The sequence below is a fragment of the Mandrillus leucophaeus genome, unplaced genomic scaffold (genome assembly GCF_000951045.1).
Source record: "Mandrillus leucophaeus isolate KB7577 unplaced genomic scaffold, Mleu.le_1.0 Scaffold1042, whole genome shotgun sequence".
NCBI lineage: Eukaryota > Metazoa > Chordata > Mammalia > Primates > Cercopithecidae > Mandrillus > Mandrillus leucophaeus.
Window position 1 is genome coordinate 866,710 of NW_012098566.1, and position 24,183 is coordinate 890,892.

The 24,183-nt window shown below is 39.5% G+C and overlaps 1 protein-coding gene across 2 annotated transcripts in view; it reads left to right on the plus strand.

Moving 5' to 3' along the window:
- Positions 1 to 24,183, plus strand: part of LOC105539952 (microtubule-associated serine/threonine-protein kinase 4) — a 360,921-nt gene that overhangs the window by 179,788 nt on the left and 156,950 nt on the right. Inside the window, exon 1 of one of the 2 annotated variants that reach the window (XM_011980425.1) lies at positions 175 to 842. The exons of the other annotated variant lie outside the window; for it this stretch is intronic. Coding sequence (XP_011835815.1) covers positions 751 to 842 — 92 coding nt within the window. The 5' untranslated portion in view covers positions 175 to 750. Of the gene's footprint in view, positions 1 to 174; positions 843 to 24,183 lie in introns of those variants that run through there. 2 annotated transcript variants of the gene reach the window in all.

The following is a 24,183-nucleotide window of genomic DNA, read 5'->3' on the forward strand; positions in this document are numbered from 1 at the left end:
GGGGGCCGGGAGAAGCTGGGGGCGCGGCCACCAGGCTGTCCAAGGACAGGGCCCTGCCGCCGTCTCCTTCCAGCCGGACCCTGGAGGGGTCCACAAAGGTGTCAGGTTCAAGTCCTCCAATAGGCCCATTTTTAAAAAGTGCTTTCAAGTTTCCGTTTTTTTCAGGAGGGGAGGGCAAGAGCAGCTTTTTCTATTCAAATTCTTTTCCTTGTATGTAGATACCAAAAGGAAACTCGGCACTGGGCATGTTCGGATGTGAATGGTTTTGCTGATAAGCAACAGCCTCCGGAACCAAAGCCTCAAAATAGTCGTCTCCCCCGCCCCCCGCAGAAGCTGCGAATGGTATCTGCCAAACAGATGACAAAGTACCTCGGACTGAATCCCACAGACAGCGTTTTGAGCAGAACACACGGCTCAACTCTTGTAATTACTGTTTATAGCTGGCCGAGCCTGACTAGGAGAGGGCAGACCCGAGAGGAAATCAGTTTCCCGGACCTTTGAGAGGAGGCTGTGTGTTAATTAAAGACTAGGACGGGACGGGTACTTCTCAGACATGCTCCAAGTTGTTCTTGAGATCACAGTTCCCACCACGTTTTCTCTGGAGGGAGTGAGTAGATAATTGGGATTTTTTTTTTTTTTTTTTTGGTCTTGTCTTTCTTCCTTTTTTTTTTTTTTTTCTTCTTTTTCTTTTTCCTCTCCCCATTTTAGTCATATGGCCTTGAACCCACAGTGAATTGAAGAGAGAAAGAAATGGATATGTCTGACCCCAATTTTTGGACTGTGCTCTCAAACTTTACTTTGCCTCATTTGAGGAGTGGGAACAGGCTTCGGCGAACACAAAGGTAAAAACGCGGGGATCTCTGCCTGGAGAGGGAATGCTTTCACTTCCCAGAGGCCCACAGGCCCAGCTGCCTGTGGGTTTTGTGTATTGGGTGACACTTTGAAAAGTTTCTGCCCTGTTAGGGGAGGAGGCACTGTTTCAGGTATTTCATCGTCCTTGTGGTTTCCTGGGTAACCCTGATAAATGTACTTCTCGTAGTTTTTCTCCTTTTGAAATGTGGATAATAAGACATTTCCTTGTGAGAGGTGGGGAGAGAAAAAGGGAAGGAGGAGGAGGTACTTTGTCTAAGTGTGTCCTTTGATCTGATCATGTTTATCCATTTCATTCACGCAGTCATTGAGGCTTCTGGTACTTCTCGTTGAGCCCTTCAGATGTTCTTATTAAATATTTGACCTTTGTAAGATGCAGATGTACAATGAAAGGATAGCCCAGGTTAGCTATTTCATATTATCTGTGGAGAGGCAGATCTACATAACTTTGTCATTTTGATTTTTCAATGGTTTGCTGACATTTATTACTAATACAGGACTGGCCTTTTCATTTTGTAACATATATTTGACAGAAAAGATGGGGAAAGAAAAAGAATTTTAAACTCAAGATGAGACTCATGCCACAAGTGACAGGCAGTTCCAAGAGTTCGCTGACACTTGTTTTGAGAGACTATGATTTTAAAGGAGGCATTTCTCGCCACATTTGTGTCCAGCACAGAAAAGTAGGATTGTTGTGCTTTTAGAGGGGCACACCCTCTGAGTTGTGTTAATACTGATTCTTTGTTTTCCTTCAAAACTTGCCTTGCATGTGCATGTGAACATGCATGAGAGCAACTTTGCAGTCAAATAAACAGGATGCAGGCTATCAGATTTGGAGCTTCACAATCTCTATGCTTCGGTGTTCGAAGAACCCAAGTAAATGGTCTGTTCTTTTTGATTATACCTGTAAATTTTTGTAGTATAAATGTGGATGTGTGATACTTTAGAAAACTTAGTTTTTCCTTTTGAAGTTTTTCATGGTGTTTCTTACATTTCAGAAACATCCTGGAATACTCACATACACTGTTTATATACACAGGGGCACACACAAATCACATGTGCACCTGTGTGTATGAGAGAGCCATCCGGCAGGTTTCAAAGTCATATTTGCTTTTTGATGCAGTTTGAAGTATTGAAACTACTAAACTATGTTGGATTCTGAAGTTGTGCCTTTTAAATAACGTGACTGTGTTTTTCTCATTCTGCCATATATGGTGAGAGACCCTCTCTTGTAGTATTGCTCATTTTTGTTCAAGTTGTGTCAACCATGCATCAAACCTCCAAGAAACTGATAGAGTTGAAGGAGATACATGCTACACATGAACTAGGCCATTGCTGATTATGGTGATAATTCGTATAATTTCTTACCATTTCAACTTGACAGAATCCCTTAAATATTTCTGAGTTGTGTAGTCCTGGCTGCGGTACAGCTTCTACTCTTCCCTGGAACCAGTTCTTAGAGAGAGAAGTCTGTTCTGGCATCGTATGTGTATGTCTGAACCTTGTAGAGCAGTTGGAGCCTTTCTTCTTCCTACCTACCTGTTGACAGTATTATTGGAGAGTCAGATGCAGGAGGATTCTCAGGCTGCTCTCAGCCTGGCTTTAGGGCAGTACCTATCCTACCTGAACACTCCAGTTCAGACAGCTCACACTGACAGAGAGCCTAGGTTCTAAGGTAACCTGAATTCTTCCCGGTAAAATGGGAGAGCATTGGGTGGGCTGTTTCCACCCCAAGTCATGAACCCGTATCTTCAGTTCGGCAAAATAGAGATGGAAGTGGATTTTCTTCTCCCCGTTTTAAGAGTAGAGGTTATGATAGCCTGTTTGTTGCTGGAGATTTTCAGGTTTTGCAGTTTGGAAATAAACATCCCAAAGATCATCTCTGCATCCATCGAGGCATTATCTGTCTCAAAGGACTAGCATTGCTTTATGTTTATTATGTAGATTCGGAAGGCCAGGTGTCCTCATCTCCAGGGCAGCGTATGTGGCTATTGCATCCTGTTATTATACAGTGATCAATTCTGGCTCCATGTCCTTCCCTAAGGACATGAAACATGTGCTTACATTGTGACTTCCACTTTTGGGATGCCTCTTAACTGTTATAAATCCTGTTTCCTTTTCCAAGTCTAACCCCATACCTTACCTGGCTGAGTAGTTTGTCTCCTTTCCAAAGGAACTTTCTGTTCCCAAGTTGTCCTGTTTTGTCATCCTTGATAAGGGTGTCCCCAGTGTCCAGGTGAGGACGCCTTGCTCTCACCATCAATCAGATATGCCTTAACCCTTGAGATATCTCTCATTCCCAAAGTTAGTTCCTTTCCTGCACACTTGCTGACTTGTGTGACAGATTGTTCATTTTGAATATTTTATACCAGCTATTTGTTCGGACTCACATTGTATTCTGGAGGACTTTATCTTAGCTTTTTTTTAAATATCAGCTTCTTGCTTCTATCAAAGGGTGAAATTCAGCTTTGAGCCTGTGAATGAGCATCTTAGAACTCATAAGGATAGAATGTTTGTAACACTTAAATGAGAGCTTGAATGGTTTCAGACTCTTACCTTAAACCTTCATTATAGTAGAAATTGTCATCATGGATACTTTTGGTTTGCTACGTTACAGTTGCCTTATAGTTCAATGTGATGCTGGTTTGTTAGTTAATTTACTCTCGGAGAAAAATATTGAAGGTTTTTCTTATAACCTACAGCCCTACTTTTGCCTGTAACTCTTGGGGTTCCTGGGGAAAGAAGCCTACAGGCATACTCTCAGGCCTAGATTCTCAAAGATGACACGGTACTGATGAACTGAAAGACTCTGTCTCTTGTGCTGTGTCCCAAGGACAGTATCTTATGCCCTTCATTCTTTTTTGTCTTGACCATGGCAGACATGAGATTGTTGGAATGCACGCTGGCTTTTGTCTACTGTTTTGCCATACAACTTACATCTTCCATTGGAAATAGTTCCTTCTATATAACTGGCTTTGTCCTTCTCTCCCTTCCCCTCATTTCCTCAAGGTAGTCTCAGTACAGCCATTCACCTGCTGCTTTGAGGGACAGAAACCTAGGCTTAAATGAAGAGACTTTTTATACCAAAATGTGTTGGTTTAGACTGAAGTAATGATTGCATGTTTTAGAGATTTTCAGTTTCATAGGTCTGTGGCTATTCCATTCATTGAGGATCCTCTCACAACTCAGAATGGAAATGAGTTGGCCTGTATTCACGTCACTGCTTATATTTATAGCATCTTTTCTTTGCCCATTGGATTAAAAACTTTTGGGGGGAAACAAATCAAACTTCTCTTTTAATTATATCTGCTCTCTGTCACACCTTAAGGAAAGGGGTACAATTGATTTCTAAATGTTGCTGCTAAGTTTTGAGTTGGACCTTTAGTTTTGCTGAAGTGCACTCTTGAGACTCCAGAAGATGCTTGTGTTTTAACCTTAATGTTCAGAAATCTGTCATGTTTTCATTTTGCTTAAGTGATAATCTCTTAACCTTGATGACGCCTAAATCAATAAAACCATTATCCATGCCAATGGGTAGTTTGTGACTCAGTTCATCACTTTCAGCAAGTTTCCATTATTTTTCTGAGAACAAAAAATAAGTTTTTGGGGTTTTTATTTTGGTAGGTTTTTTTTTTTTTTTTTTTTTTTTTTTGCAGAATTCACATTACTCAGCAATTGCTATGAACAGCAGGTACCTTCAGGGATCTTAAGCTAAATCCTGTAGTTGTCAGGATGTATTGAATTTTTTATGCGTTCGGCATCTTCCCTTAAGAAACATCTGTAGTGTTTGATGAGATTTTCCTTTGTTTTGTTCATGAATGTATGTCATGACTATGAGAACTATGGAGAATCCGCTTCCCTCTGGCCCGGGTATTCCAGGTGTTAGTAAACCTGTACTCACCCCTTTTACCCAAATCTCAACTCCACATTTATTAAGCACCTAATTGTGTACCTGGGCACTGTGACCCAATTCTGAAAGCCATAGGCTTGCTGTCAATGAAGACAAGTAAATGAATCATTGCAAACCAGGATAATCCAGAAGTATTTACAAGGTACATATAAGCCATAGGAGTGGTCAGTGGGTAACAGGGAATTTGGTCTCAGGGAGCCAGAAGAGACACCACATAGAACAGGTTTTGAAAGATATTTTGGTGTTGACGAAAGTGAAGAACAGGGCCTTTCCAAGGGGCAGGAGAAATGGTGTGTACGAAGGCTTGGTGACCTTGGCAACGCAGAGTCCCAGGAACTAGACATGGCTTAGTATGGCTGAAGCAGAGAGTTGGAAGGGGCAGTACTACACCGTGGTTAAGAGGGTCGTTCTGAAGCCCATTCACCTGGGTTGACATCTTGACTATATGAGATTGGTTATGTTAACTTTGAACTTCAGTTGCTCCGTCTATAAAATAGGGATAAGTATTTATCTTATAGGATTGTTGTGAAGATTAAAATGCATTCATATGTGTAAAATGTTTAATGAAATGACTGGCATATAAAAATTCTCAATAAATTTTAGCTGTTAATATTATTGCTGTCATTACAAATGAAGATGAGTAGTGGGTGATGAAGCTGGAGAGGAGAGCTGTGGCGCTTGGCATTTGAAGGAGTTTGGTTTTGATCCTGTGCTGGGGAGACATGTCTAGCCATACTAGGGTTTAGGTCTGGGACTGGGGATGAGACTTGGAAGCCAGTTAATAAGTTCTTGGGGTAGTCTATTTAAAAGATTTTGCAGGGCTAGATAAAGAATGAAGTGAGATTGTGCCTTTGAGAGATATGAAGGATATGACTTTGAGAGAAGTTGGTGAGCCATTGGCTCTGAGGGAAGAAGAAATATTCCATGATGGCCCTGGGGTTTTTGACACTGGGAATCAAGGAGAGGGAGGAACCACCTGTACTTATGAGAGTGAGGCAGGGGAAAACACAAGAACCTATATTATACTTGTCCCTTTTGTCCCCTGAAGCTCAGTTATTCACATTTATTGAAGATCTTTTGTGCACTGAACACCATGGGATATTTATTCCTTCATTCAGCCAATATCCCAACCCTGTATCCCATGCTGGTCGAAGGACACAGTGATAAATGAGATAGACAGAGTGCTTCGGCCTCACCAAGAAACAAGTATCTAACTAAGTCAATTGCCAAATTGTGGTCAGTGTTCCCATGGCTGTAAGCAAGAACTGAGATGAGAACATAACCCTGTGGGGTGGTGATGGGAGTTACTTCAGATAACATGGTCAGGGAAGGTCTTTCAAGAAGGTGATATTTAAGGGAGCCCTAAAGGATGAGAAAGAGCCATTGTGGGAGGAGTTTGGGGACAGGCATCTGGGAACATCAAAGGCGCTGAGACTGGGAAGAAAGAGCCCCCTAGGCAGGCAGCTGAGTACATAAATCCAGAGCACTCAGACAGGCTGTGCCAAAATAATAAACATGGGACTCACCATTAAAGCCATCTGAGAAATATATCAGATTAATACATGGGAGAATTAAAGATACCCCACTTAAGGTGTGGGCAGAAATTCAGCGAGGTACGGGAAAAGAGACTTAGTCGGAAAAAGTCCCCTAAGAAGGGAGGGGACCAGGAGGGTGCTGTCCTGGAAATCCCAGGAGGAAAATGGTCAACACCCCCAGCACTCCACAGAGAGTTGAAGTGAAGGTGTGTGTTGTATCTGGCAAATGGAAACTCATGGATGACTTGAGCATGAACAGGCGCCCCAGGGTAGGGGTGTCATAACCCAGAAAAGAGTGAAGCAAGGACTTGGAGAACATGGGTGGTGGCCACTCTCTGTGGGCAGCTAAATACAGCAGCAGCCTAGCTATGATGGCCTTGCCTCTGCACATTCGTGACTGGCCCGCCAGCCCTCCTCCCTGAATCATATCCCCTTACTCACTCTTGCTCACTTTGTTGTCAGCTTCATTGCCCAAATTGGCAATGACAGTTTCCTTTTCACCTCCCTCTGGAAGCTCAAATTTCTTCCACAGCCTTATGACTGTTCCCTTCTGACATGTTTATGTTTGGAGTTTCTGTTACTGTAAAGCCCTGACCGAGTGTCTCTGGCTCCCACACACCACCTTTTGCTCTCCTCCTGAGGCCCTGGTACTCCAGCCCCTCCCCTGCAGCCTAGTCCACAGGAGACTGAAGTCTGGCCCCACTTGTTGCTTCTCTCCTCCTCTCCACGCCTGACCTGCAGGCTCTGCCCCTCCCTGAGTCCCTGCACCCATTTCCTCCTACTCCTTGCTTTGCCCAGGCCTGTTTCATAGTTGCTTCCTTTCATCCTTGTACTTTCTTTATGCTCTTGACTGTGTCTTCGGCAGGCAGGACAGGCTTACAAATCATGCAGGGCTCGCCCCTTCAGTCCTTCTCTGATTTCTAGTTAGCTCTCACGTTGCTAATATTCCATGACGCCGTCCAGCAACCTGGGCTGCCCTTGCTCTTGACCCTCCCCCGCCCTAGCCTGGTCAGGGATACCCCTAGAGCAGAGGAGAAAACTGAGCTCCAAGCCCAGAGCTTCCAGCAGCTGAGTGGCTCCTGTTGAGAGCCTGGCTGTCCCAACTGTGGCAGCATTCTGCAGATTCTGGGCATCTAAGGCTTACCAGATACAAAGGATGGAAGCAGAAATATGCACAGTTCAAAAATGTTGCTTTTAGCTTCTAGTGTGAAACTTACAACAGGAAATCACAGACTGTTTTGCCCCTGTAATATGTAGGTCTTTTGTGAGACAAGCGGGAGGGAGGAAGCGAAGAAAAGAGTGAGAGAGAAGAGGAGAGAGAAATGTGTGAGAGTGTAAAAACTAGATTTCAAAAGAAATTCATTAAAAATAAAACATGAGAATTATGGAGCATATGCTGCATGGGGAGACATGGACTATTGACTGCTATTGTGTGTGTGAGAGAGAGTGTTTCTGTGTGTGTGCTCTTCACTCAAGGCAGTGGTGCGAGTAGTATATTGATGAGTGCACAGTGATGGGTAGAACATTATATTCCTTAATGGCTTTGCTTGCTTCTCTTTACATATCTCTCCTGTTATCAGAAGGCCAAGTGATGATACCTTTAAACAGGAATCGTAAGCTTCAAGATAGAGACCATTTGCCTTCTGGGTTAAAGATTGACAGGTGTTAGGGTCAAGGAATCATTTGAGTTCCTGTATGGAGATGGCCCATAGAAGAGGAAGCTTGGAATAGAATTCAATCTGAATAATTTGGGAAAGTCCTCCTTCTGTTGGTTGAAATGGAAATAGCTGGTCTCTCACAGGGATGGAAACTGGAGGCCCTGGACCCCAGCCTCACCCTCCATACACACCCATCTCTAGTGTGAGTAAGCATGCACAAAGCTATGTTAATCTGAGCTGTCTTCACTACCTGTAACTAGTCATTTGGGAGTGACATCATGGTAACTGAGTAATCCTTTTGAAACTTAAATAGTAGAGCCAAGATATTAAAATGGTCCTGGGGCTACCCGGATGAAAGTAGGTACAAAGTGTGCATTAAATTGTCTACTAAAAGTAAGAGTTAGTCTCTATCAGTAGGAACTTGTTTTTTGTGATAATGTGGCTCATTTTGTAACTAGATAGATCTCAAAAGTTCATGCATTTGTTAATACTTGTAGTTTTGGTACTCTTCTTATTTCCAGGCAGACAGAAGAAAAGAAAAGGAAAAATTCCACTAGGAACTTGGTTGTAATTTCTGAAAATGTTGACCTTAAACCTTATTAATAGAATAAAAGGACCTGTGGGAATTTTAGCTACATGAATGTCTATTGGACATGCCTATTTGAGAAGGTAATTATACTAATATCACAAGTGACATATCATATGGTTTTATTTTAAAGAAAAAAGACCATAGCAGAGAATTTAGGCTTTGATCAGTACTTGAAGGTAAAATAGATTGGTAAGAAGAATAGGCAGTCATTAATGTATGTCTCTTATCTGAAGCACCCCATTGCTTACTTTATTACAGAATCCTGGAAATTTTTACATTCTGCTTTGTGGTCCTACATTTATCAGTGACTGATTTTGTCAGAGTTTGAGAGCTCTTAGCAAATTGTAATTGCAGGCACTAGTATAAGCAAAATGCAGATCTTGACATCTGGTAGGCCAACCACCATTTTTATTCTGAAGTTCTTGAATAAACTTTTAGCTGTTCAAAGTAAGTACCGGCACCCTGTGCCCCTGGAAAATTTCTAACCTGACATGGAAGTTCAAGTGGCAGTATCTTTTAGAGGTAGTATATTAGGTTCCAAGTGAATCACCTAGGTGGAGGGAATGAGAAACTGAAAATTGGTGAAATTGGCTGAGGTCTCCTAGGGTCATAGAATTCGAAGGGGAAGAAAGCTGATAGATTTACCAGGCCCATTTTGCCATATGAGTGTTTACTGAAGCTGTCAAACAAAACAAAAGCTGTAAAGAGGTATGCTTTATTCTATCTAATTTTAAATGTTACAGTGTATGTTTATGTCTCACACTTTACTGGGTTTCTTAAGAGTCATTATTGAAATATTATCTAGTCATTGACAAATTTCTCAGCTATGAAATCTATAGAAAGTCACTGAATCCATAGCTTATATAAAAATCACTTATGCCCCTGTCACATTGTCTTCTAAAATGCAATATGATTAATATATTTAAATTGGGAATTATAATAATTAAAATATTTTACTTTTATAGATTTATGGAGGGGTTGAGGAAAAAAAATTATGTTTGGCATGGGAAAAACTGCCAGCTGAATAAAGTACTTGAGGAAATATGGTAAATGAAGCCTTTGTTACTGTAAAACAATAGCCACTAAGTGGCTATTATGTAATGTTATTTCTTATGTCTGATTTGAGTGGCTTGTTGATCTTGGAACTTGAGATATAATTCCTGTAAAAATATTACTTTCACTTGGCTAATCTCAAGACTTTTGATACAAAAATCAAAGACTTTTCCAAATAGATTACCTAGATCAGGAACTAAGCACTGGAGCTACTGAAGCTATGTCAGAATTTTTTTTTTTTTTTTTTTTTTGGTCCATATAAGGACTGATTTTATCTACTTACTATTCCCTATCCTAGTACCCATCCAGATAAACACAAGTAATTTGCTAACCCCAAAACTGGTGTATTGTAAAATTAACCTAGGCTTGTTCAACCACTGCAAAGGGCAGGCATGTGGCAAAACAATTGATAGGCACATCAGCTGCCTTGGCAAGTTGAACGGATGATTGTAAGTTCGCGTTTCCATAGTGGGTCCCTAAGCAGAAGGATTTCTCATCTTTGATCTCAAATGTCCTTAGTGACCAGTGGAGCTAAACAGATGTGGGATAATTTGGGTGCTTTAGGTAATAGTTCTTGTTATGGATTCTGCAAAATAAGCCTCTAAGCTTATGAATCATAATTTCCTATATGTTTTAGGATTTGATGTCTGGGGTTATGTATTTGAACCATGGAATAAAAGTTGCCATGTTTTTACTGTGTGGCCTGTAAAGCTTATATGTAGCGTTCTTTCTCAGTAGATGCCTTCTCTCCTGTGAAGTTAAGGCAAGTTAGCCTTTGAAATCAAGGATTTTTAAAGTGAAAAATCAATAGTGGTTTTGTTAACATTGGATCCCAGGCTTGAGATGGGAGACCTGCCCTCTTCAGTCCAGTTATTGGATCTTACTGCTTTTTAATGCTATTTTACCAGCATAGCCATGGCCAAAATGCCATTTTAGCAGGTAGACTTCATTTTTCTATAACACTGTGATTGATTATATATTATTTGATGGCTTCTTATAGAGGAAGCTCTTTAATCAAGAGCAATTGTGGCTTTTCTTACCTTTTGAGATTTAGCCTTCCAATTGTCTACCTTCTCACATCAGATCTAGGGTGATTTGGGGGCCAAAAGGTACAGATACTGAACTGATTAGATATTAATATGGTACAACATTTTTATGCCATTTCTAGGATATAGAAACATTCCATGGAATGGGTCCCAGGTTGGAAATCCATGAGGGAAAAGCGTTCTGACTCTTGGCGCTGATAAACATATTCAGAAATGTTGTATTCCAGCCAGAGTAAATATATATGCCCTTTATACTTTTTTTCAGTTAGCAGAAGTTACTTCTAAACACTTATTTTGGCATTAAGGAAGCTCGTCATGACCTATTGTTCCAGAAAGATTATAGTCCTCATTTTAAGCCAGTTCTTTAGTTCCCATGTAAGTGGCTTGCCCAGCCTGGAGCTGAAGAAACAACCCCTGCTTTTCAAACCTTCCATTCTTATATGTGTGCCCAGCAAGCAGTGGCTTGTAGCTGTTCCTTCAGCCACTTAACAGGTTTGATTTCAAAGCTTTTTAATAGAGAAACTAACATGTTTGGAGGGGATTCATGGCCCAACATTTATGGATTTTGTTGGGAAGTCTCAGGTGTGTATTTATCTTAAAGTATATGTTAAGGCCTATTAGATGAAAGTAATTGTTTGTGCTTTGTTCTGTTTTTGTTTTGCCTTCTAGTCCTAGACTGAATTTCTTAAGATTATTTTAGGGATTGGATTGGGAGGGAGTAGTTCTGAGTCCCGAAGGCTATATACCTTCTCTTGCAGTTCCTTTTCTTTGGCTTCCTGGAAGCACTAAAGAGGAGTCAAGTGATTGTAAATTCGACCAAAAGACAGAGAAACCAAGAGCTGGACGATTAACCTCTGAAACATGGGAAGTTAATTACATTTACAAACACTTGGAGGGGTTATTTATGAGTCATGCATCTCTCTGTGACCCTTTTACTGCTTTGGGAGCTTGTGGATGAGGCTGAATCACTCACTGAAACCTGATAACCTGATAACCTAGTTTGGCTAAGTTTGGCTTCTGAGAACAAGGTCTGAGGATTTATCACATCACCTCATTTTTTCATTTGTATGACAAATATTTATTGAGTTCCTTTTAAGTGACCAGGGCTACGATTATCACCTGGGAAACGAAGATATGTATAGCATGATCCTTTTCTTCAAGTAGCTCAATCTAGTGGGCTTTAGACAGTAATACAGACAAAGAATTAGAGTGACGTGCAGTAACTGGTAGATCTACCAACATCAGCCGAGGAGGAGGGAGGGAGAGAATATCTGTGGAGACAGTTTGATATAGTCTCATTTAATCCTCACAACAACTCCATGAAGGATATGTTATTATATTTATTATACAGATGAAAAAATTGAGGATTAGAGAAATTACCTAACTGTCCCCAAATCTCACCAGTAGGAAGTAGTGAATTTGGATAAAAACTTTACTATCTTATAGCCAAAAGAAATATAGCTCCAACAACATTCTAATTACTGAAAATAATATTTGTAAAGCAAGATTTTAGTACCTTTTTAATTTTATAGGACAGTACCCTCTTGGCAATTCAGAAGATATTTGTGGAATATAGAGCTCTGATAATTTTGATCTTTCGTTTAGAAAATGCTGCCCGCTGTCTGAGGGAAGAGAGTGAAAAACAGAAGTAGGTTTTACTTTGTTTTAAGATTGCCAACTGCTGATTCTCTTTCCTGTTAATGGAAATTGTAAATGTATTCTGCTGTAATTTCCTCATCTTAAAGTATCACAGTTTATGATGGTGCTTAAATGGGTTTGTGCTTTTAAATTGAAGCTTTACTTACAGTGTAGCTCTGCACAGCTGCTGTCTTCCAGGCCTTTGAATGAGTAACACCCCACGCACTCAGGCGTATTTTCCTGAGCTTTCCCTCTATGTTTTATAAAATCCTGCACATTCACATAAGTGTATATGTTATCCACACATTTCAAAATCCATGCCGATCTTCTAATAATGCATGTAGTTCATCCCTTAGAAAGGACAACAATTCTTTGTGCTTATATGGATGGCAATACAATGAGTATGCCAGAAAATATCTGTTGGGAGATTTTAGAGATGAATTACTTATAGTCTTCTTTCCTTTTAAAAAATGTAATAATTTGTCTTGAAGGTGCTATTGCTAACTGTTTTTAAGGAGGAGATGACTCGATGGCATTCAAATACACCTTTTCCTTTGAGAAAATTACTGTGTTTAGAGAACGGAAAAGTAACTGCTTTGTAATACATAAAACAATTGCATAAGAATAGCCTATAAATAATCTACAACACACAAAGGACACAAATATTGTGTCCAGAATTCTCTAAACCACAAAAACGCACACACACACACACACACACACACACACACACACACACACTTTACTGGCCATCTCTTAGCTTTTGATAACACAATACGTGAGCTGTTTTGGGGGAATAGCTGCCCCTACCTAAAGATGGAATGAAAGAAGTCTTCCCTCTAGGGACTTTGTTAAAGGTTAAAGAAAGTGTGTTTTATTACTACTAACCTAGACCCAAGACTTACTCAGATTTGTGCTGACGCAGGGTTTACCACTTGTATTTACTCCAGGCAACTAGGTGTTAGTTTTGTTGAGATAGGTTTATTGAGATAACATGTATATACGGTAAAATCATCCTTTTTCAGGTATGTAGTTCAATAAATTTTAACAAATAAATTTATGTAGCTAACATGCAAGTAAAGGTATAGAGTGTTTCTTTTTTTGTTTTTTTTATTTTTATTTTTTTGAGACAGAGTCTCACCCTGTCACCCAGGCTGGAGTGTGGTGGTGTGATCTCAGCTCAGTGCAACCTCTGCCTCCTGGGTTCAAGCGATTCTCCTGCCTCAGCCTCCCGTGTAGCTGGGATTACAGGTGTGCACCACTATGCCCAGTTAATTTTTGTGTTTTTAGTAGAGATGGGGTTTCTCCATGTTGGTCAGGCTGGTCTGGAACTGCTGCCCTCGTGATCCGCCCGTCTCAGCCTCCCAAAGTGCAGGGATTGCAGGTGTGAGCCACCGCACCCGGCCGAGTGTTTCTATTACCTCAAAAAATTTTATGTAGATTTAGCAGTTTGATGATGCTAATATATGATTAGAATAAGACATTTGTTTTGCTCTCCTTTTCTATTTTATAATTATGTTTTACATTTTATTAATATTTCACAATTTTTTCTTAATATCCTTTTTCTATTCCATCCAGGATACTATGGTACACTGTGTCATCCTCTTTAAAAATCATTTTTATTAGGAAATGATTAACACATAGTTAGATTACATGGTGATATTGTCAAGTGGAGTACCGGAAAAATGCATCAGAATGAAATACCTGAAAGATAAGCAAACTAAATTGTGTGGTCCACTATTAATATGTAATAGCTCTTTTGGACAGACAACAGTTGCTTATGCCTGTAATCCCAGCACTTTGAGAGGCAGAAGGGTCACTTGAGCGCTGGAGTTCAAGACCAGCCTGGGCAATGTAGGGAGAGCATTGTCTCCATAAAAATTTTTTAAACGGCCAGACGCGGTGGCTCACACCTGTAATCCCAGCACTTTGGGAGGCCGAGGCACGCAGATCATGAGGTCAGGAGATTGAGACCATCCTGGCTAACACGGTAAAACCCCGTCTCTACTAAAAATACAAAAAAAAAGAAACAAAATTAGCCGGGCATGGTGGCAGGCGCCTGTAGTCCCAGCTACTCAGGAGGCTGAGGCAGGAGAATGGCTTGAACCCGGGAGGTGGAGCTTTCAGTGAGCCGAGATCGTGCCACTGCACTCCAGCCTGGGTGGCACAGGGAGACTCCATCTCAAAAACAAAAAAAAAAAAAAAAAAAAAAAATTAAACATGCATACCTGTGGTCCCAGCTGAGGTTGGAGGATTGCTTGAGCCCAGGAGGTCGCAGCTGCAGTGAGCAATGGTCATGCCACTGCACTTCAGCCTGGGTGACAGAGCAAGACCTTGTCTCAAAAAAAAAAGTCCCTTTGATACTACATAGGTGAAAAAACTTATAGGAAACCAGATAAACAGATATGACTAGCAGGAAATTGTTAACAATAATTTGGGGATGTTTACTGGGGACGGAAACAGGGCCTTGACAGTGGAGGACTTGGAAGGTGTATAATTTAAGATATAGATTATGATTGTTGGAAAGTAAGCATGGAGATCCAGAAGGAATCGTAGAGTTTTTCTATGAAGGTGAAGATGGAAGAAAATATGTATTTTACAAAAGATAAATTACAAGGATGTTATTTGCTTTGTAAAATAACTTATCAAGTCCTTCTACTATTTTTATTATATTTTAATTTTAATGAACCTTATATAACCTTTAAACTAAATTTTAAACTAATACATGCTCAAGACAAAAAATGGGGAAAATATTTTTTTAAAAATCACCCCAAATTCTAGTACTCAGATATAACCACTCTTACAAACTTGGCAGAGTAATATTTTTCCTCTCTGCATATGTGCACACATGTTGCATGCATACCACAACACAGATATTTTATTGTACCTCCTGGTTTATTATCTGCTGTTTTCCCTTAATGAGATTCTTTTAAATGCCCAACTTTGCAATGGTAAGATTTCTAGAAATTTTTAAAAATACCTATAGTATACAAGAAGACTGGGGCGGGTTGATGGTAAGTCCTGGGGCACACTGGAAAGGAGTCCAGAGGCTGCTGTGCTAGTTAATGCGCAGCTGCACCCATTGTGGGCGTGTCCACAGCCAGCTTCCTGGTATGCAGTGGAGATGGGCCCATTGACACTAGTGAAGGCACCCTGGATGGGCTCACATTTCAGGTCCTGTTTTTCTCCTACTGTATTCGGATCTTTCTTGAAATGCTTCCTTTAAAAATACTAATCCTAGCTGAGAAAGACTCCAATTACCATCTCCCCACAGGCTTTAATGTTAAACCTCAAGATCTAAACTTTATCCCTTATGTATGTGAGCAGGCTTGCCAGATGGCAGGCCAATTAATATATTTTTGCAAGGTGTAGAAATGTTTTTTCTCCATAGGGGAACAATGAATCCATCTGCTCCTCATCTTCCTTTCCCCTCTGTCTTTTGGGGAAAATCATATTTAATTTTCAGACATAAGTTATGCAACTTTGTAAGTGATAGTTTCTGCTTTTTAAGGGAAATAGTTTTAATAACTGAAACTTTTTTTTAACTATAAAGATGTGAAGAACCCTGTCATGGACTAAAATATATGGACATCTAAGTTCTATCCAAGGAATTACTGTTTTTGAAAGTTGAGTATATAGAGTCGTATGTTGAAAATCTGATTCATGGAGATATAATCTGGAATAGACTTTCAGAAACGTCTAGTTGAACCCCCTCATTGTAAGGTAGGAAACTAATGTTTAGGTAACAAAATTTCAAGCTGGTAAACAACAGAGATGGTCTGGGAATCTTGTCTTCAGGTTCCAAAGTAGGACAACCATGGTGAAAATAGAATCTTTAATCTCTTGAGGCGAAAACCTAGTTAAGATTCAACTAGGAGAAGTATGCTCATATTTATGCCTATTCTCCCTTGAGTTTCAGGCACTGAACTGTACATGTCACCTCTACAGTGTCTTTTTGCCCTCAAGTGGCAATTCAGATCAGCAGGTAATTAACTGTTTAGTGACTATGCCTTGCCTCCCAGTTCTGTTGAAAGTTCCTGAAGGACAATTGCCACATCCTCTTTTAAAGTACTTATGGATGGTGTACTACCTGGTTATGGAATGAATGAATTACTGAATATATAGATATCAATGAGGTTATTTTACAAAATTCTCTCAGAGAGTGTTGGAATTCTAGGAGCATGACCACATTATAGCCTTCCCACAATCTGCCACATTATCATACAGAATTTGGTTTCTTTTCCCTTTGGTATGAAGGAATTTACCACTGACTATTCCAGAAGCTTCTCTTAGAAGGATTGCTTCACCTACTTACCATCATGTTTGATGTCCTCCATATTTTGGTATAGATGGGCTTATATCAGTTACTGTTAAACAAGAAGGAAGGATTTAGACTTGGCATTATTTATTTTATTCAAGTTGACACCTCTTCCTCTGTATTCTTGCTAAGAGGCCCTTCTCATACAGTAGAAAGGGTTTAGACTTTGGATTTGGACAGACGGTTGGAATCCTGAGTTATACTGTGACCTTGGCAGGCCATCTCGTGTATGATACTTGGTTTCCTCATCTTTCAGTATGGAAAATAATCAGCAAGCCTTTTTTGTACCATAAGTAAAATGGATTGTGAAGCACTTAGAGCAGATGTCGATAGACTACAGCCTATAGGCCCAATCTGGCTACTGCCTGGTTTTGTGTACTGACCTTTATTAGAACACAGCTACACTGATTCCCATGGGATGGTCTGTGGCTCTTTGTGCTACAATGACAGAATCGAGTAGTTGCCACAGAAACTCTGGCCTGCAATTATGTGGCCCTTGACAGAAAGACTTTGCTAGCCTCTTACCTAGGACAATCCCTGGCAAATGTAGAGACTCAATAAATTGTAATTTTACTCTTTTTCCATTGGTTGTTTCAAGTTCAGTCTTTCCTTTAGGCACTTTTTCAAGAAAGTGAGTTCAGGCATGGCCTTCTCTGGTAACCCTTCTACAGCCCCACCCCACTTCTGGAGTATAGCCAAGGCCTTGAGCCGTGGTACAGGACAGAACATGTTGAAAGAGGTATCTTCATGGCCCCCACACCCTGATATGTATCATGTCCTGACTTGAATTGAATGTTGTGCATGTTACAGAAATAGAATTTTCTCTTATCTAAGTGTAAATACAGGTATGCTGTATAGATTGCAACATATCCCAATTTAGCTTAGATTATTTCTTACTATATATTGCAAGGTGAGTCCAGTCTATGCTCCTTCAAAAACTTCTAAACACATTTGAAAATACACTGAAAAAATTATTACAAATTACAAATACCATATTTAGCAAGGGACCTTCTGAAATCTTAAACCAGGAATTTCTGAAGCAACTCTGAGCCATTTGAACAAAAAAGTTCTCAAAGGAGCAATAAGATTTTTTTGGTGTGTTTATTTTGCTTTGTTTTTTAAGCAAAGTGAATTCACAGTTTCTTAGCAGTTTTGATTAGGGACACCCTGGTGTCTGGTAGAAGACTAAGACTGAGAATAGACTGTGGTAGAATGTGCCAGGTGAGGACTTACTGCTTGATTACCACACTCTAACTCCCACACACGGTGGAGAGAAAGATGAGAACTTTTGAGAGCTGCTAAAGGCAGTTATGTTTGCTTGGTATTTTTTATTTTAAAAAATGTATTGAGGAGTCATTTTTCAGGATACTAAAAGGATTTATTTGTTCAGTATTTTAACATTTCCTTGTGTCTTAAAAAATACTGAAGAAATTATAAGAGCATTACCCAAAATTTTGTAAAGTTCTCCTTGATTCTCTCTGTCCCCTACTTCCTGCATATTTTAATATTTCCTTTGCCTTCACACAGTCCTCAGTTAGCATTCATTCCAACATGTTGTAATTCTGTATATACTTATCTGAATTGCAAGCTGACTGCGAGTGTCTTGAGGCACAGACTTTATGCCAGCATAGTGCCTGGCACATAATAGACACTTAATAAAGGTTTATTGAATGAAAGCACCACACAGTGAGCATATTTGTGCGTATAGCGTTTTCTATCTTTTGGACTATGTCCTTAGGATAATTTCCCAGAATAGAGATTGTTATGCCAAAGTGACGTGAACATGTTTATGAATTTTAATACATCGTGCCAAGTAGCTTTTTGTCTACTTGAGGTGCCTTCCAAGTTTGTGACTCTCATATTGCATGGTACATTATTGCTAGAATGTCAGTCTGGTGTTCCATATTTTCTCTACCAAAAAAAAAAAAATGACAGTAGGGTACATTATTGCCAAATTCAAGTTTGGAATGAACATTGCATATACTTTAGGACGAAGAGCTTCTAAGGAATAAATTTCCCTCATGTGGAACTTGGGAAACAGGGAGGCAGGCAGCAGTGGCAAGGTACTGGATAAAAGATACTGTTATGGGGCAAAGAACTTCTGGAGTTTCATTACTACTATGAACCTTTACTGAATTGTCATCAGTATTTCAAGGAAACAATTGAATATTTTTGTTTACTTTTCCCCTTTAACACATTTAATGTTCAAATATGAAACATCACTAAATGCAAATTGCTGTTAATGCATATTCTAAGTTCTGCTTTTAACAAAGTCTGAAACTGTTTGTGTAATGTATAATGCATTTCCATCTTCAATAGATCTGATCTGTGTGTGTGAAATATGATGGAGCCTCCATGCTGTGACCTTGAGCAACAGTAGCTTTTTTTTTTAGTTTGATATTTCCCCTCCCATACGCCTAGAATATGGCAGGCCCATAAATTACCAATGATAAATAACCATATCTACCTTTTGGTGCAAGCATGTAATTGATGAACACATAGAATCACCCAAGTGATACTTTATAAGATGGCATGTAAAGTCTGTGGGGTCTAAGCTAAATAGAGCAAGAACAATGTTCTATTAGAAATATCCTGTGGAGATTGATGATTCTAATGAATAGGAAGGTTCAACAGATATTCTAAATAACTGTGATTTATGATTACTCTAAGTTACATATTCCATTGTATATATATTATCGTCCAGCTTAGCTTTAACCCACATTAAGCCATGACTTCAATTTCTGGGGAGACAGTGACATAAAGGAATGAGAAAAAGTTCTTACGTTGTAGGTCTGGCTTTCAGATAATATCCCTCATCTTTTCTAGCAATCTAGAGTCTGTGGGCCTTGACCTACTTAGACATTTTTAGGAGAATCTTTGAGGAGCCAATAATTACATGGTAGCACATGATCATGCATTGGTCATTCCAAGCCATAGCAGCTGAAAAGGACTCTATGAACAATGATGTCACTGTTTCCAGAGCCCATTGCTTTAAGACCTTAAAGATACATCTAGGTGGCTTGCGGAGAATCAAAGTTAGAAATGCTTTCTGTGGACCCTGTGTCCTATTATTTAGACAGTGCCAAATGAATCTTCCTTATGTGGATCGGAGTGAACATGCTGGAGGACTAAGAACAGATCCTCCTAACCCAATGGCTTTAACTCTGTTAAGATGGGTACTTTTATTCTGTGTTATTTGCAAACTTATGGGTGGAGGGCAGGATGGTGGGGTAATTATGACATGATATTTTGAGTGTTTGAAAGACTGGCAAATGTAGGATAAATATGCCTCCTTAGCTTATTCATATTCTGCACTCAGTTTTTTTTTTAAATTTTTGTCCAATTATTGCTCCATCTCTTCTCCATTCTGTTCATGTATTTTATTTTTTAGAATAGAAAAAAACTGTTTAATTGTGTGCACATACAATTTACCATCTTGGCCATTTTTAAGTGTACACTTTAGTAGTGTTAAGTACATTTACAGTGCTGTGCAACCACAGAACTCCTTTCATCCTGCAAACCAAACTCTACTCATTAAAGAGCAACTCCCCATTCCCCCTCCCCCAACCCCTGAGAGCCCCCATTCTAACTTTCTGTCTCTGTGAATTTGACTACTCTAGGTACCTCATTTAACTGGACTTATGTAGTATTTGTCTTTTTGTGGCTTGCTTATTTCACTTAGCACAATGTCCTCAAGGTTCACCCATGTTGCAGAATGTGTTGGAATTTTCTTCCTTGTTTCAGGCTGAACAGTATTTCATTGTGTATATACATATCTATATATATACATGCACATACAGATAGCTATATATGTACACACGATATATATCTATATATACACATACATAATCGTACAAGCATATATATGGAGGGTACACTGTTGTGCTCAAAATGTGGGGTGTATATATATATCTCTATATACACACATTCAAAAGACTTTTGAATCTTTTTTCTAGAAAGGATTGTGTTATCTTTATCCGAAATAATGTTTAAGTACTATTTGCAGTCATTGAGGATGATCTTCTTTGGTGGTAAATAGGTAAACTGATTTTCTGTTTCTTAGATGTTTGAGCTTTAACACTTAATATCTCAACTTGCTTTTGAATACCTTGAATGAAGAAACTGATAGGTCCACACGTACTGATGATGATGAAAGATTGTAAGAAGGAAAGGGATGATGCTTGTGAGAACCCAGGGCCTCATTCAGTGCCTAGAACATGCTTCCATTTTATGTTCGTTCTTTTAGGGATCCCGTGTGTTTTTTTATTTTTAGCTAAGGTCATCTGGAATGAAACAGTGTAATGAGATGAGCCCTGAAGTGTGACTCCAGAGATCTTGTTTTATATAACTGTGTACTCCACGAATATGTACAATTATTATTTGTCCATTGAAAATAAGAATTTAAAAAGGGATCTTGTTTCTATTCACATTTCTGCCACTAACTAGTTGTGTGACATTGGCAAGACATTGTAGATTCACTATTCTTACCTGTTTTGTTTTTTTTTTTTAATTACAGATTCCATTGGCAGTATAGTAAAGCCTATGGATGTAATTTCAGAATAATATTTTTAAATGTATAACAGAAAATACCTAATATTATAAAGGAAACCAATTATAATGAAATAGTCATGAACACATTAAAATATTTGTGATGTATGTGGTTCTTTATTAGCACATAAGATACCAAGATCTAGAGGCATGTCTAGTAACTAGCGTAACTTTGAAGTGATAATGAATACAAATAAATTTTTTTTTTTTTTTTTGAGACAAAGTCTTGCTCTGTCACCCAGGCTGGAGTGCAGTGGCACGATCTCGGCTCACTGCAACCTCTGCTTCCTGGGTTCCAGCGATTCTCCTGCCTCAGCCTCCCAAGTAGCTGGGACTACAGGTGCCCGCCACCATGCCCGGTTAATTTTTGCATTTTTAATAGAGACGGGGTTTCGCCATGTTGGCCAGGGTGGTTTCAATCTCCTGACCTCAAGTGATCCACCCACCTCTGCTTCACAAAGTGCTGGGATTACAGGTGTGAGCCACCGCACCCGGCCATAATTTTTTAATGTATCTGCAACAACTGTTAATGTGATATGGAAAAGTACGTGGCTAATACTGTGATGACAGATGCATAAATGAAGGCAATGTTACATTTCAGTTTCTGGTTAGTGAAAATCATAATTTTTTTAAACAACCCAAGTTCATGGACACAGTGAGTTCTATTCATAGGCATCTTAGAAGTCCACAGACTCCAGGTCAGAAGTTCTCTGGTGTCTCCGGTGGCTTAAACACTAGTAGTGGAGTGAAAAGCTGACCCAGGTGGCCTCTGGAGTTTGTCATGAAACTCGATTATCAGGGGCCTGGCATAATTGAGGGGACGTTATACCAAAAAAGTAACCTTTGATTTACCTGGTCAGCACTCCAGTCAAAAGAGTGCTGGCTTTCATCAGTTACATTTACCTAGCATGTAGCTAGGAAAGCCCAGGAGTATATTAAAACAAAGAAGAACTATATGAAAGGAGTAGAGTAATTACCACCAGGATCATTTGCCTCTGGAGGGCCCCAAGGCCAGGACTTGCGGAAATGTGACTGTGTCCCCTGCACTTGTGTAGTACTTTAAAGGAGCCTGTATCTCTCAGCATCTCACCATTCCTTTGTCATAACTGCGTGCTTTTCCCTAATTAAATGTGGCCACGAATGTATAAAGATTGTGTACTGCACCTACCTACTTGTCAGGCTTGAATTGGTATTGCTCAGCTGGAAGTAAAATCTTTGAAATACAAAAAAGCTAAGGAATAATAATGATAAAGCTCTTCTCATCTGTTAGTCTTAAAGCAGTTTTGTTTTCTAGAGTTTGTAAGTGTTTTAATGATCAAGGTCTAAGTATGTAATGAATAAGAGAAGTGGTGAGCAAAATTTATCCTAACCTTTTCAGAGGAGTGAAGACATTTCTTCTCATTACCTACATACCTACCACCTTCGATGCTACATTTTAGAGGGGAAAGAAATGCTTTAAGAGGCAAAGCCTCAAATGCTTTTAAATGCCGTGCCACTTGCCTACTACAACAGCATCTCACAATAGTTTCTAATGGAGAGGAGCATTCTTTTTGGCTTTACAGTTACTGCGTTAATGCTTCTGTGTTAATCCGGGTACAAACTCACAGCCTGATAGAATGGGGAGTAGAGCAAAGTACAGAGATTGATTTGTCTATCTGCTTGTGAAATATAATTCATGCAACCATCAGCAGAATGCTTTGTAAACATGGAATTATTTTCAGGTTATGAGATCCTCTACTAAATTAGATCGGAAGCTTGAAGCATAGACTGTAAGCAATTTTTCCTCCTTTAGTTGCTGCTATGGATCAATACATTTTATTGACTCTTCTAGGGTTTGCATACAATTTTCTATCATGGTCATTTATGCTAATCAGCATGAGACAGAATAATTGTAAATCATAGCCCCTTAGGCATACTTCTGGAATATTTGAGACCACAGTTAAAGAGATGGAAAAAACAATTCATCATTTTTTAATGACTCATGGGGGCTGACACAGATGTGGAGGGCAGAGACTCCCTCCCTCCTTATCTTTGGGTCTCACCTTATATTAATGTTTTAATTCTTAATGCAGATGAAAAAGAAACTCTTTGAAAATAAATCAGGTTTAAATTAGCCACTTAGGCCGGGCGCGGTGGCTCACGCCTGTAATCCCAGTGCTTTGGGAGGTCGAGGCGGGTGGATCATGAGGTCAGGCTATCGAGACCATCCTGGCTAACACGGTGAAACCCCATCTCTACTAAAAATACAGAAAAAAATATTAGCTGGGCGTAGTGGTAGGCGCCTGTTGTCCCAGCTACTTGGGAGGCTGAGGCAGGAGAATGGCATGAACCCAGGAGGCAGAGCTTGCAATGAGCGGAGATCATGCCACTACACTCCGGCCTGGGCAATAGAGCGAGACTCCATCTCAAAAAAAAAAAAAAAGCTAGTTACCTTTATTTGTGAAAATCCAAATATACCATGTTAAATATGGAAGGTAGAATATAATATATCCTATTTTTAATGATTTTACATAAGATTATTAAGTTATCTTCAAGAACACTTGTTTATATAATTATTGTAAAATATCAGAGTTATTGCTAGAAAATATATAAGGATATTTATCTACATTTTTAATGATATAATTCAGAGAATTAGTGTAGAAGACAGCAGTTTTATACTTTAATGTTGTACTAAGAAAGGTGATTTGAGTGCTGTTCACATTTATTGGCAGGACTGAACTCATTGAAATATGTAATCATTACAAAAAGAAAATAAAATGTATCTGTCTTGAGCAGTAGTTCATACAGATGTTCTTTATTCTCATCAGATTCCCAACTATGCTGTGGAAGGAAAGTTGAATCTAGCCACATACCATATCTCTGTATGCACTCACAGATGAATGTAAATGTATGTTGTGCACATAAGGATCTGGAGGGGCTAATGATACCTCCTGGTTCAACTGCAAAAAGAAACACAGTTTAGTGATGGAGTCTTAGACATGGTTCCTGGATGCACAGTTGTTTCTAACCATAGAACTGCAT